Source organism: Bufo gargarizans, chromosome 1 (genome assembly GCF_014858855.1).
Source record: "Bufo gargarizans isolate SCDJY-AF-19 chromosome 1, ASM1485885v1, whole genome shotgun sequence".
NCBI lineage: Eukaryota > Metazoa > Chordata > Amphibia > Anura > Bufonidae > Bufo > Bufo gargarizans.
This window is the reverse complement of record NC_058080.1, coordinates 719,599,935-719,615,381: the sequence shown is the minus strand read 5'-3', so window position 1 is coordinate 719,615,381 and position 15,447 is coordinate 719,599,935. Positions and strand designations below refer to the sequence as shown.

General features: G+C 41.6%; 1 protein-coding gene across 1 annotated transcript; it reads left to right on the top strand.

The window, feature by feature from the left end:
• Positions 1–946: 946 nt before the first annotated feature.
• On the top strand, positions 947–12,466 carry LOC122937386 (gastrin releasing peptide). Its single transcript, XM_044292657.1, has 3 exons — positions 947–1,109; positions 9,626–9,876; positions 12,419–12,466. The coding sequence occupies exons 1-3, from the start codon at positions 947–949 to the stop codon at positions 12,464–12,466; spliced, it is 462 nt and encodes a 153-aa protein (XP_044148592.1).
• The last annotated feature ends 2,981 nt before the right edge of the window (positions 12,467–15,447 follow it).

Genomic DNA, 15,447 nt, shown 5'->3' with positions numbered 1-15,447 from the left:
TTTAGGGTCTAAACCTACCAGGAATTGCCCTCATGTTTGCAACCTCCTCTGGGTTCATCAAAATTCTCCTCTGTAGATTGAAGCGTTTGCATGACGGCCATGTTTTGGTAGCCCACAGGTCAGGAGAAACACCAATGACCCCAACGTAGCACAATTTAGCAGAATCTTGCCAACCCTCCCTCCAGGTCACAACCTCCTCACTCCACATTCATTTAGGTTATATTACATTGTGGAGATATTGACATGTTTGACATTTTCTACAGACAAAACCCAGAATGAAGGATGTGCATCCAGAGATAAAGCCTAGGCTAGGGTTCCATTGACTCAGCTAAGCTAACTCAATTAAAAAATGCCATCTATCTACGTGGTGTCATCCGGGAGGTACTACTTTATAACAATCCATTCATAAGTCCTGCAACTGTGGAGACCAAACACCCCTTTTTTTTATATATGTAATGAACATTTGGTGAAAGGTGTCAGGACTTAGATTACAACCAGTAAGGGAAACATCAGGAACATGAAGATTTATTATTGGAAACAAATAGTAATAATATTTGAGTGACACGGAGCACAGGTGGTATTGGCATATATGACTCACTTACACCGGGTCAGTTGTTGGTTGGGGTCAGTGCGGAGCTAGTGTGGAGGAGGTGCTAGGCTGATAAATCCTGACACCAGACCTTCCTTCTTCACTTATAAATGCTGCTCTGTGATACTAGAAGAGGCAGGATTCCAGGGGAGACAGGAGAGTTGACAGTGCAGCACCACAAATAGGGACAGCTCTCTGCTTCAGTCACCTTGGACAGCTCCATTTCAGCTCTAGCACCCTAGACAGCTCCAGACTCAGCTTCAGCACCCAGGACAGCTTCAATCTCAGCTTCAGCACCATAAACAGGTTTAGATCTCAGTTTCAGCACCCAGGACATCTCCTTTATTATAGAAAGCAATGGAAGGAGCATTGATCTTCTGGAGATACCGCACCCTCTTCTCCCTCATTCTCTGCACTTTGGTCCTATTCAAAGTTCATTCCCAGGCAGCTCCATCCCAGCAGCACCAGGACACAGCTCCTCTCTCCAAAATATACACCCGGGGCAGCCACTGGGCTGTAGGTAAGTACACCAAACTTTCATAATGTATATGAAACCCTGAGCATATTTAGCCTACTCAAACTCACACAAGAAATATTGTCTGAGACGTGGCTGCCTTCACATGCACTAAGGCAATTCAGATTTACCAACAGGTACTATAGTAGATGATGTAGGGTTGTAACTTTGTGACTCTTCAGGTGCTCTGTAAGTGCAATGCTCTGCATCCCCTGTCAGACCTGGAGTACAGCTGCGGGGGAGCCACAGGTTTAATAAAAGGCTACATAGTATAAAAGGCTGCAAAGTATAATAGACTATATAGTATAATAGGCTACATAGTATAAAAAGCTGCAAAGTATAATAGACTATATAGTATAATAGGCTACATAGTATAAAAAGCTGCAAAGTATAATAGACTATATAGTATAATAGACTATATAGTATAATAGGCTACATAGTATAAAAGGCTACATAGTGTAAAGACTACAAAGTAAAAAAGATACATAGTATATGCGGCTACATAGTATGAAAGACTGCACAGTATATGAGGCTACATAGTATGATAGACTACATTGTATAAAGGCTACATAGTATAAAAAGCTAAATAGTATAAAGGCTACATCGTACAAAGGCTACATAGTATAAAATGCTACATAGTATAACAGGTTACATAGTATAAAGGCTACAAAGTCAAAAGGGTACATAGTATAAAATGCTACAGAGTATATGAGGCTACACAGTATAACAGGTTACATAGTATAACAGGTTACATAGTACAAAAGCTACATAGTATAAAATGCTACATGGTATAAGAGGCTACATGGTATAAAAACAACATAGTATCAAGGCTACTGGTATAAAGGCAACATAGTATATAGATATAAATCCATCTATAGAATGATAGATATATAGATACATTTAGGGTAGATAGATAAGGCTACATAGTATATGAGGCTATAAAGTATATAGATAGTATAACTCTATCTCTAGAAAGATATATATATAGATATATTTAAGGTAGATAGATCCATATTAGATAGATATAGATAGATAGATAGATCGAGATAGATAGATAATAAAATAGATATAGATAGATGTAGATACATTCATAATTCATACAAGATAGATAAAATAAATATAACATTGGTAAATTATTAACTCGTTTTAGGACTCTGATAAATGATCCTGCAGTGACTGTTAAAGAGGTGAAAATGTAATGCAGAAAAATCTTCACATTTCTGACAAGAGGAAATAACTTCAAGTAGCTTTACAGTATTTACTATGTGTCTATTAAGAGCACAATCTCACCAATTACAAACAAATTAGTCCTTATTATGTTTGAAGTTAATGACTCCAATGACCGTCATCTGTATTTTATAGCCTCTTAATTGATCTGTGTGAGAAATTGTCATAATACAAAGCTTCATATATAATATTACCTGCTGAAGAATAAAGATAATACACTCTGCAACCACGACACATTTTTAGCAAAGTTTGAGCAAATTCAATTTGTTGCAGATTTACAGAATATAAATACTCGCTGGATAACAAAGGAACAATTAGATAGGTAGATAGATAGATAGATATAAGATAAGATATACATTAGAGATTATCAAACAATTTTATTTGTTTTGTGTACGATACATCAATTTTTTTAAATTGATTTGTGGCAGAATCAATTCTACATGAATCAAATGTGCTCTGATTGGCCTGAAAATTCTCGTATTACACTCTGAGGTCTCCTAGGACTTTTCGTTCTCTCTTTTTACATTTATTTTTGCTTTTTCTCCCCTTCCCCCTCCCCAAGGTCTTGAATGCAATGACAGCAGAAGTAAATGATGTCTGAGTGACACTGACATACATAGCTTTGGGTAAACGCATATTTGACTACGTTATTGAACCGCGTGTTAAAAAACATACCGAGCCGGCACATCTCTCATGCTTTTTTATATTGGGAAAAAACAGCGTACAAAAATGATGTCTTAATGGGGGAAGATCCCTGCCCCTATTTATACACACACGTTAATGTCAGAAGAAACATGAAAAAACTGCTCCACCAAGTTGATGATACTGAACTGGCTGCTGCAGCTTCTGCTGCTTGTGGTAGCGGAGATGGCGGGAGGTAAGTGACTCCTCAGGGGGCGGAGAGGGGCCTCCCGGTCATACACACAGGCGTCAGGCTCGATGAAAGCCACAGCAAGCTGCGTACACAGTTTATCTTGATAGTACAACAATTTTGCCTTCCTTTCGGCAACAGGAAAATATTTCCCCGATTTTGCATTGATAGCTAGGGTCTAAAAGCACAGCTTTCCAGTAATCATCAAATTGCTTCATGTGAATGATACGCCTGTCAGTGCGTAAGCAAGCAAGCACAAAGCTTGCCATGCTCCCCAGCGTGCCGACTCTGACCCCACTGAGATGATTGGTCCTCAAAGCCAGTGTCATCATTATCATCATCAACCTCCTGCTCCTCCATCCACCACCAAATGTTATTTCCCCCATGTGCAGTGCAGCCATGATGTTCCTGCCATTGTCTCTGACCACTTTGCCCAGTTGGAGTTGGCAGGGAGACAGTCAGCAGAATGTTTGCTGCTTGAGGCACTTCAGTAAGTGATCGGCTGTGTGGCTACTCTCGCCCAGGCCGATCACCTCTAAGACGGCATGACAATGCTTCACTTTAAACATGTGATAGGAGGTAGGGAGAGTGGGAGCAACACTCTGCCCTGCTGATCTTGGGGATGGGAGGATGTCCACTGTGGAGGATGTGGAGGAGGCGAATAAGCACCTGGTGTAGGAATCAGGCAGATACAAACGAGGAGATGTCAATAGGACCTGGCCTTGTTGCTGTGGTGCTGCATCACCACTGCCATGAAAAACATTGACTCGGTCGGCCATGAAAGACATTTACAGTCTCTGGCAATGATAGCTGCACCAGCTGTCCATGTAGGCATGCATCTTGTAGCACAGTGAGATTTGAAAGGAGTGGACATGTTTCAGTTGACAGTACAAGGCAGGGATGCCTTTTTTTTTAGAAATAAAGGCGGCTATTTATCTTTCAGTGAAACTGAGCGCACACCATCAGCTTTCTAAAGGCAGCAGAATTCACTAAGTGGTGTAGCAGCGACTGCACCGGCAGCAACATGGCCAGGTGGAAGTTAAGCTTGCACACTATTGGCTTGCTGGGTGGGTAAAGTTGTTTCCTGGCCACACATTCCATTAATGGTGGCTGAAGATGGAGCAAAGTGGGAACGGGAGGAGTCTGAGCAGGATAAGAAGTAGCTAGGGGTGGACTGACCATTCGGGCACTCGGTCATGGACCGAGGGCCCGCGGCCACTAGGGGGCTTACCCGCCCCCGTGAGAGGCTCCTGCAGTGCGCCGTCCGCAGGGCAGCTGCCCCGCCAGGTCTACTATGTACTACTAACCCATGACGCGACGAGTCACTATCAAAGTAGTGCAGGCGCAGCAGTCAGGCCTGGCCGTGGGAGGAGCAGGTGCCATCTAGCCGGCCTGCTACTACGTAAGTTTGCAACGCCATTACGCCAACGCTAGTAGTACTGTGTGAGAGTGAGTACTAGAGTGATACTTAGTAAAAATGAATTAAATTATTCAAAATCAAAACGGACATGTTATCACCCGATATATGAGGCTTGTGTCCTTGTGATTTCATCTGTGCATTGAAGCAGTAACTGTTATGTTAATACTACATAGGATAATACATATCCACCGGTGCCATCTTCTGTCCGAGGGGCATGGTCAGCGCTCATGTATTGTCATACACACACCCTGGTGAAGGTCACCATGGTGTGTGTGACAATAGTCACAATACATGAGCGCTGAGCCGCAGCCGCTGACCATGCCCCTGGACAGGCGATGGCACAGGTGGATATGTATTACCCTAGCATAGTTACTGCTTCAATGCACAGATGAAATCACAAGGACACAAGCCCCATATATTGGGTGACATGTTCTATACTGTAGTTAATGGCCACAGGTCAGGCTGGGGCTACAGACATTTTGAAGAGCAGCAGCGCCAGATTTCCATCTTTGAAATAGGGCTGCTGCGGCAGTCCAGAGGAGGACATGATCTGTGGCCTTGACGCCTTTTGTAGAAACTTACTAGAGTGTTTGAACTCTGCTTCCCTCTAGTGGCTGTTTTGAAGAATGCAAGTTTTCTGAAAACAATGGGAGAATTGTTGTAGTCAGTTAAAGAGGACCTTTCATGGGTCCGGACTTTGTTAACTATTTAGCAGGACATGTAGAGCGGTGCCCAGGGATGTCCCTGCACTTACTATTATATCTGTTTGCTACTCCGTTCGCCCGCTGTGGCCCCCGTTACCGTCTGCCGCGCTGTATGCTAATTACTACTATCTTTGCACAAGGGAGGAGACATCAGCTTCTGTCCCTGGGCGTTCCTTCTCCCTGGCTGTGATGTTGTGCGCTGCGATTGGACAGCGCTACAGCCAGTGAGAAGGAACGCCCAGGGACAGAAGCTGATGTCTCCTCCCTTGTGCAAAGATAGTAGTAATTAGCATACAGCGCGGCAGACGGTAACGGGGGCCACAGCGGGCGAACGGAACGGCAACCATATATAATAGTAAGTGCAGGGACATCCCTGGGCACCGCTCTACATGTCCTGCTAAATAGTTAACAAAGTCCAGACCCATGAAGGGTCCTCTTTAACTGACTACAACAAGTCTCCCATTGTTTTCAGAAAACTTCTCCCTTCTGTACCAAGTGTAGGTGATGTGGGCGGTGCGATATGTGGGTGGGGCTGTGTGTGGGTGTGGCTTGATGGTGGGTGGGGACACAGGGGCCCCATAATCTACTATTGCCCGGGGGCCCCATGAGTTGTCAGTCCGCCCCTGGAAGTAGCTGGTGATGATGATGATGACAAGAACACTGTACTGCACATGGATGTCGTCTGGCTTCCGCAGATAGGGCCCTGGGCAAAATCAAAAGTTAGCCCATATGGTGAATGGCGTAACAGAATTTTTTTTTTAAAAGGCCGATTCGCATTTTTTCAGCACTTTATCTTCCAAGAAAATTTTGTAAAAAGTGATCAAGCCATACACACACCAAAATGGTATTGTCAACAACAGAAGCCTTCCCACACATCTCCGTAGACATAACTATAAAAAAGTTATGAGGGTCAGAATATTGTGATGAAAAGAAAAAAATATTTTTTTACGAAGTGAGTCCTGATGAGGCTTAGCTTGCTGCAGGGAAGGGGCCTATGGACGTCCTAAGCGGGGTGCTATTAGGGTTGCCACCTTTCCCAACAAAAATACTGGTTACACAAGTTAAAAAGGTTGGTGTGGGTTAATACGGGTGTTATTTGATCATATCTTACGTTTTGCTCCATTTTATTTCTCAATAAAATCTGACTTTTTACTGTTGGGGACACCCTGTGTATTTAAGTTTTATTTAGCCTCTATTTTTAAAATGTTTCTGTGGGAATTCAAACTCACAACCATCTACATTAAAGGTAAAAACCTTAACCACTGGGCTATAGAGCTCAATGCTAAATATTTGCTGAAAAACCTCATTGAAGTTTCTCTTGTGCTAAAAACCTCATAGAATTTTCTCTTGTATTATACAGCGGACTTATCCTTGAGCTCTATAGCCCAGTGGTTAATGTTCTTGCCTTTAATGTCAATGGTTGTGAGTTCAAATCCCCATAGAAACATTTCAAAAATAGAGTCTAAGTTAGACTTATAAACACAGGGTGTCCCCAGGCATAATGACCATGCTTGGGAATACCCCTTTCATGTTCATAACACTGACTCTTCCTAAGCCGGCGAAGTCCCCACTGTTCAATCATCTGCAAGACTAAAGCAGGGGGCCCCTTAGAGGATCGGGGCCAGTTTGCCGGCCCTGGAGGAGGACGCTTTTGTTCTGCTTTTCACACGGGATCTAGTGATGCCGCTTCATGTGCTGCAATTGAGCTGTGATGCCTACATTTGTGTTTGAATGCCTACGACTTATTTTAATCCTGCAGATATCGCACATGGCAATGCTTTTGTCTTCTGACACTGGGGAGAAAAACTGCCACTGAGCCTTTGCCCACAGTATTAGCGGCATAACCAGTTCCCGAGATGACCATAATAGATACAGAACTGGCCCTAGCAGTTTTTTTGGAGGTTCTGATTGAACATTGCCTTTGCTCCCTATTGCTGCAGCGGCCACCACTCTCCTCCTCTGAAGTCACCTCCTCCTCAGAACCCTGATCTGGCTCCCAGGTCCTGTCTAACACACAATCATTGTCATAGTCCTCACCCTCCTTGCCACTTTTATCAGACTGTGATATGTCATTGTGGACTCCTTGGTCCCCTTCTGATTTCTTGCTCTGTATTTGTCCCAAGTGTCACTGTCCCTAAAGCCACCACCACAAAGGTTATAAGTGCCACTATTGCCACCGCCAACCGAGCTATGCATGGGTTCCCCCACCTACCCCGAACTTCCTCCTCATGGCAGTCCAAACTCTGTTCTCACATAGTGTGAAGGCACCCCATTAGGAGGGGACAGTGAAGAGAGGATGCAGCTAAATGGCTTCTCGGGGGCTGCAAGGAGGAGAGGGAGCAGGAGGAATGGTGTGACTCCTGGCTCAAAGACGCTCAGACTAAGAAGTGATATTCAGATCCTGCTGTGACTGAGAGGAGGAGCGAGCCATCCAGTCCTCAATCTTATCCTCTTTCTCCTCAATAATAATGTGGCGCCTATTGGAAGCCAGGGAGAACTGTGGCCTACTACTACTACTGGCTGGATGGCTGGTGCTGCTACTGCTGCTTTCACTACTACTCACACTCTAACTCTCAGATGATGAGGCATGGTTCGTTTGTTTTCCACTCTTCCATTTACCAGACATTTTATATTTATGTTAAAAATGTAATTTATAAATGGAAATTCAAGGGTTTGTTTTACAGATTATTAAATGGTACTGGCAAAATTTCAGGTGTGTTTTCTTTTATTTAAAGACAGAGGCAAAATTTGAATTAAATGCACCTCCCTTTTTACAAACACACTGCACACTGGTGTTGACAATCTAAAATGGTAATACAATGAAATGAAACTGCTGTATTAATGTAGTTGTTACAGTACAATGTGTTCAGTAATGATACAGGTATCCTGATGCAATATAATACATTAACGGTTAACTGGTATATGAATGTTATTATTGCAGCAAAACATGGTAACTGGTATAAAAAATGCTGTAAATTGCAGCATGGTATGCATTCACTAATAATGAACTGTAGGATTTTTAGTGAAAAAAGGGCAATTCCTCAGCAATTACAACAATGGGGAAGAATATATGCTGTTAGGGTGCTGGAAATAAGCTTATGAACTGTAGAAACTTTTTTTTACAAAATAAGCTGGTTGTTTAGACAGAAAAAATATTAGTTTCTTGCACGATTCTGTGATCCAGAACTTGCCAGCAAGTTGTATGAAAGTCCCTCACTCTCTATACTAAGCTTTCAATGATAAAACTCTGAAATCTAACCAGTTATATCTCCAATTATCTCCCTATAATGCCCTTAATAACTAGCTTGTGTCTGTAATAGTTTTTTGTTATACACAGTCACAACCACAGCTGAATAGTGAATGGCGTCTGGTTCATTCTTAGCAGAAGTACCTGAATACTGCCCCCTGATTGGCTGATCAGGCTGTCAGCCTCTGAGCCAATCAGGGCAAGCCTTCTCCCCCTCCTCCTTCCCAGGGTCATGTGATCTTCCATCTTCTTACTTCCTGTTGTTTACCCCGCCACTGTCTGAAATCTTCCGATTCGTTTGAAGGACTTATTTTTGTGAAATTCTTAACAGATCCAATTTGTTAAGCATTGAATGGCTCATCTCTAATACTCACACATTATTATATCAATTCATTTTGCACTTGAAGTGTAATGTACACTTGGAATCACTATTCAAGAAATCTTTGTATATATTTAAATTGATAATCGTCTACTGGGTGATCTACAAAGAAGGTAGTCAGTACTGACCTATGACTGTCTATCTATCTTCTCAAAAACAGTTGTATCATACTTTAGCCCAGACTGTTTAGCTCAGAAAATTGTCTATCTGGATACAATTGTATCAAATCCTCAGCTGTGGGATCTATATAGGTTTCAGCCTCTAGATTTAAACAAGAGTATGTTAATTCACCGACTAAAAGCAGAGATATTGAAAATGTTGAGGAAATTAAACACACAAAAAATTAGACACTTACAGGACTTCACTACATTATTGGGATAAGCCATTTTAGGGTCATCTACTATCAGGTCTGTCAGCTGATGTCACTGTAGATAAAACCATGTGTGGTCAGCCCTTCATTAAACTCGGGACTGGACTCAGTTAGTCCTGGATAATAACTGTGGCCTCTGTTTGTGGACTTCTACCACAGTGGCCCTTATAAGTTCTGTAGAATTCATAGTTGAAGAGCAATATTGTATTGCATGATCAGGTCAGTGGTTCTCAATGATTAGGGTGACTTTATGCTCCTGTTTGTCATTGTGTTTAACTGTCTTCTGATCTTCTGTTTCCTCAAGGCCATTTAATGGGTAAAAAGAGTATAGAAGAATATCCTTATATGTATGATGGAGGGGACAGGTCCTCCATCGCTGGGTATATGGATGGCGATAAGTCCGTGGAAGGATCTCAACAATGGAAAGATGCTCTTCTTAGCTTATTGAAGATGTTGGAGACCAGTGACATCAGAAATTCCCAGTCCATGAGAGATACAAAGTTATATAACAGGAAATTCTGGGACTCTGAGGACAACAACAACAACTATAAAGAGGTGAGTGCTTGTCTAATGCCACCTTCTTATGATGGTGTCACACAGTAAGGTAGATGTTGGTCCTTTAACCCCTTCCCACCATAGTCATTTTTAGTTTATTTGTATTTATTTTTTCATCCATGCCATTCAAGATCATAATTTATTTTCATTTTTCCATCAACATAGCCACATAAAGGCTTGTTTTATGCAAGACGAGCTGTATTGTTTTAATGACTATTTAATGTTGCGAAAACATTATTTGTAGGGTGTAACTGAAGAAACCCCACAATTCCTCCATTGTTTCTTGGGTTTGGTTTGTATGGCATTCGCTATGTTGTAAGTTAACCACTATGTTAACTTTAATCTGTGGGTCAGTAGAATTTTGGCAATACCAAATTTATATAGTTTAGTGTTTTGTTTTAGTAGTTTTATTTAATATTCTTTAAAAAAAATTGGGGTGACATATTCTGACATCCATAATGTTTTTATTCTTCAATTTTTTTTAAGGGTTAGCTATAGGTTTTTGCACCACTTTGGAAACATACAACTTTATGATAAGTTTGTATTTAATTTTGGCTTTCTGGTTTTTTTTTTCATGGCGTTTACTGTCTGAGGTAAATAACATGATTTTGTAACAGTTTAAAAATTTCCATTTTATATGAGGTTTTTTAAATTGTGAATTCAAAGATTTCAGAATAAAATAGGCTTAATAATGCTAAGTGAATAAAAATATTTACTAAGCATGATAAAATATATTAAAGACATTAAAGGGGTTGTCTCTGAAAAATACATTCCTCTTGCTGAAGTGAGACAACCCGTTTACTGTCTTTAATGCTATTTGCTGAAGTGACACAACCCCTTTAACGTTAAAGAAGTTATAAAAAAAATCACATACACAGTAAAAGTAGGTAACAATCAATCACCTTGAATGTATCAACAATGGGGGGAGCTCCACTGATGGCATCAAGCGGGAAAGATGGTGTCATCTGACTATCTCTCTATATTACCATGGGGTGTTGGCCATTTACTATTTTGGTAGCGTGACATCAGGAGCTCAACCCATTGTTGTTAAAGGCCAGGTGATTAATTGTTACCTGATTTTACTCTGTATGGGATTTGGTTGTAATTTTTGTAACTTTAATGTCTTTAATACATTTTATAACACTAAATATTTTAATCACTTAGCCTTGTAAAGCCTATTTTATTCTCCAATCTATGAATTAAAACAATATGATAAATGGGAAAAAGAGGGTTTTGAACTTTTAATATTTTCATTAATACTTTATTAAACATGTTTACCTTTTCCTTAGTCTTACTAGAAGACTAGAGCATGTGATTTTTATTACAGTATATTATGCTTCTACAACTCAAAGGGGTTGTATCATCTCGCTGTTACTAAGGTGAGATGAGACACAGTCCCGACCACCTACCAGCCAGGAAACCGCAGAGTGCTCCAGTGCTCTGCTGTTTCAGTATCTCTCATTGCCATGCATAGAGCTATGGACAGCTTTGCTGTTTCTGAGTTTCTGAGCACCGCAATGAGAGCTACTGAAACAGCAGAGCGTTGGCGTGCTCTACTCTTTCCCGGCCGGGAGTTGGTCGGGACTGTGTCTCATCTCGCCTTAGTAATGGAGAGATGAGACAACCCCTTGAAGCATGACTTATTCATAGTGACAGATTAACAAGCAGCTATGAATTCATGAGGACCACACACTTTATATGACAGCAGTTATTTGTAACTAGTGGTTCTTCGGCTGTAGGAAACAACTACAAGATCCAGCATGCCACACAAGCTGTGCATTGTCATAATATACCTGAACTAATGTAGCAAAAGTATAGACTCCCACTGGTAACTGTAGACCTTTGAAGCAAGCTCTCATTCAAATCTATGCAGCTCCATCGTTAAAGTAGATTATACAAAAAATAATTAAGACATTGCTAGAGGTCTGACTGCTGGGACCCATTGATCCTTAGAACAGGCGTCTTAAGTCCTCTCCTCATCCCTCTAACATGGTCAACTAAAAGATATATGAGGTTTTGGCATAGATTGCTCCAAGCAAATCCATGGCAGATATTGAAACCAGACACCCACTAATCTCACATGCATTGTCTATCCAATGGGTAGATGATAAATATTTATGAGGAAAACCCCTTTAAATTCATAATATCAGAAGGCACATACTAAAATGTATGAAAACAAAAAAAAAAAGGTAGGGCTATGGCCAGATTTACTACATATAACTGCCCATTTTTTCCATTAAAAAGGTGTTTGCAGATCCCCACGACTAAAAATGGTAAAACAAGGCACAGAACAAATGTATGAAAATTACTTCTTTCTTGCCATGGTAAAATTAAGTAATAAAACTCTACTGTCAGCAGCTACCAATAGGGGGAGCTCTTCGCTCTTGGATGTAGACAGCTAGTAGTGTACTTAGTGGTAGCTGTATTTGGTGATCTTCACCTGGGTAGTCAGGGAAGTAGTTCAGTACCAGGCCCTCGCTCACCACAGGGTCCACCTCTTTGGTTGGTGGACCACTGCTCATAGCTGTTCATATCTTTCCAGGTGTTGGATTACCTCTACCAGATGATGAAGGAGAACGCACAGAGCTGAGAGTCCAGAGGAGAGGAGCAGTTTTGTCCCACATTTGATTGTACCAGATGCCTGATATATTATTTCTGTAAACGATATTTTGTGTACATGATGTGTTTCCTAGTCATAAACTTACGACTCCGTTTTTCCAGAGCACGGACATACTTGCCTGATGTGTACATACCGGTCCAGGAAGGGTCTTCCAGTGACATAATTATATTTTAGCACCACTGACAAATTCATCTCTTTAGTTTGTAGAATATTTTGACATTCACAATAAAAACTTCAAATAAAGATGTTGAGATGAGCTTTCTATTATATATGTTTTCTATTATATGTTGTGTTTTGTATTTTCTGTTAGATGTTGTGTTTTGCGTCATGCTGTGGTTTGCATTATCCGCTGTGTTTTCTATTATAGTCTGTATTATATGGTGTGTTTTATACGTTGTGTTTTATATTATACGCTGCTTTATATAATATTCTGTGTTTTGCATTATATGTCGTGTTTTGTGTTCTATTTTGTGTTATATATTGTGTTTTGTACTGAATATTATGTGATATATTACATGCTGTGGTTTGTATTATCTGTTGTATTTTCTATTATGGTATATATCAGGGATGGCCAACCTGAGGCTCTCCAGCTGTTGCAAAACTACAACTCCCACCATGCCATGCTGTAGGCTAATAGCTGTAGGCAGTGTGGGCATGCTGGGAGTTGTAGTTTTTCAACAGCTGGAGAGCCTCAGGTTGGCCATCCCTGGTATATATCAGGGGTACTTACGCAACACAATTGCCAATTGTCCGGACCCCTGCAAGTTTCATCTTTAAAGGGGTTTTCTCATCTCAGACAATGGGGCATATGCCCCCAATGTCTGATAGGTTCGTTTCCCACCACTGGGACCTGCACCTACACTGAGAACAGAGCCCGAAAATTGTGGATGGCATACTGCGCATGCACAGCCGCCCTCCATTCATTTCTATGGGGCCGCCAAAAATAGCAGAGCTCTGGCTCTGCCATTTCCGTCGGCCCCATAGAAATGAATGGGAGTGGTGGCAGTGCACAACTTTTGAGGCTCTGTTCTCGGTGTAGGTGCGGGTCCCAGCGGTGGGACCCGAACCTATAAGACAATGGGGGCATATCCCTGTGAGGGGGCCACGAAAGGGGGCATAACTATGAGGGAGCATTACTGTGTGCGGGTGTAATCCATGATGGGAGCGTCAGAGCTCATCACTCTGCATGGTGGGCCACTGAAGGGGACATCATACTATGTGGCAGCACTTAAGGGGGCATAATACTGTGTAGGGGTTACTTAAGGGGATATCATACTCTGTCATAAAGAGACATCATACTGGATGGAAGCCACTTAAGGGGGCATCACTCCGTGAGGGGAGTATTTAAGGGTACATGATACTATATGAGGGGACACTTTAAGGACATCACTTTTTCTGGGGCCATTTAAGGGGGCCTCATTCTGTGTTGGGGGCACTTAAGGGATGATCCTACTGTGTGGGGAGGCACTAAGGAGGCATCACACTATGTCAGGGGTACTAAAGGAGCACCGTACTGTGTAGGGAAACCAAGGGATCACCTTGCCGTGAGGGGGGCATCACACTCTGTGAAGGCAATAAAAGGATATCAGAGTCTGAGGGGTATTAACGGGCATCATTATTGTTAGGTGACACTAAAAGGACATTACTGTGAGGGGGCACTATGTGTGGTTGGCAGAAAAGGGATAATGTGGGCTTAAAGTTGTGGCTTATTGTAAAAACTAAATTTCCCTTAGCGTTACATACCACCGATGCTCTCCCGCCTTAAAAAAAATTTGTGGCTCATACCTTCACCCAACAGCAGACCCGGGTATGTGGAACAGTACCCCTGCTCTATACTATGTGGTGTGTTTTGTGTTGTATGCTTTGTTTTACATTATATGTTGTGTTTTGTATTATATGTTTTGTATTATGAAACATTCCGGATTATCGGAAGGTCAACCACTAATACTAGAAAAGGGATTTGAAGTTTAGTATTAACTGTCTGACAATGACATCCTAGTGCCCCCATAAGAGTGCTAACTGCAATGCCTCATAACAGTTACATACATTGTGCCTCCGTGATGGTGACAGCCACGGTGCCACTATAACAATAACATTCTATGCCCTGCATAAATGTGCTATCTACAAGGCCCCCATAACAATTACATCCATAGTGCCTCCATAATAGTGACAACCACATAGCTCCATAACAATTAAAACCATAGTGCCTCCATAACTGTGACATCAAAAGTACGCCCATTACACTGAAATCCAAAGCCCCCACAACAATGTCATCCACAATGTCCCATGAGAGTGCTATCTGCAGTTCCCCATAATAGTGACAATCACAGGTCCCACATAACAATGCCATATATCATTGCTCTATAGTGGTGACAGCCTCAATGCTGTATAACAATGTAAGCCGCAGTTACATCAACAGTACCCTCATAACAGTGACATCCAAAGTACCCATAACAATGACTTCCACTGTGCCTGTATAAGAGTGCCACAAAGCAGCTATGACATTGTCATCCATGTTGTCCCTATATCAGTACCACCCACAGCCCCCAGAACAAGGTCATCCACAGATCCCCATGATAGTTACATCCACAGATCCCCATGATAGTTACATCCACAGTGCCCTATAACAATGATATCTACAGTGCCTCCATAAGAGTTTTGAGCTGCAATACACCATAATAATAGCCACAGTGCCTCCATAAGAGTGCCAACCACAATACACACTTAACAGTGACATATACGGTTCCTCCATAAGAGTGCTATCCACAAAACCCCCATAAAAATGATATCCAGAATGGTTTTGTTACAATTGGTCCGCAAAAAATAAAAAGTAATCCGTATTTTTTGGTAGATCTGTGTTTTGTGGACCGCAAAACACATACGGTCGTGTGAATGCACCCTCACAGTAGTGTGAACACATCCTAAATGTAGAGGACAAAGTCAATATATAT

Bases quoted from the DNA above. Each gene is read 5' to 3' on its own strand.
- LOC122937386 (XM_044292657.1), top strand. From the start codon at position 947: ATGGAAGGAGCATTGATCTTCTGGAGATACCGCACCCTCTTCTCCCTC. The intron at 1,110-9,625 runs GTAAGTACACCA...TGTTTCCTCAAG, and splicing joins GGGCAGCCACTGGGCTGTAG to GCCATTTAATGGGTAAAAAG. The intron at 9,877-12,418 runs GTGAGTGCTTGT...ATATCTTTCCAG, and splicing joins ACAACAACAACTATAAAGAG to GTGTTGGATTACCTCTACCA.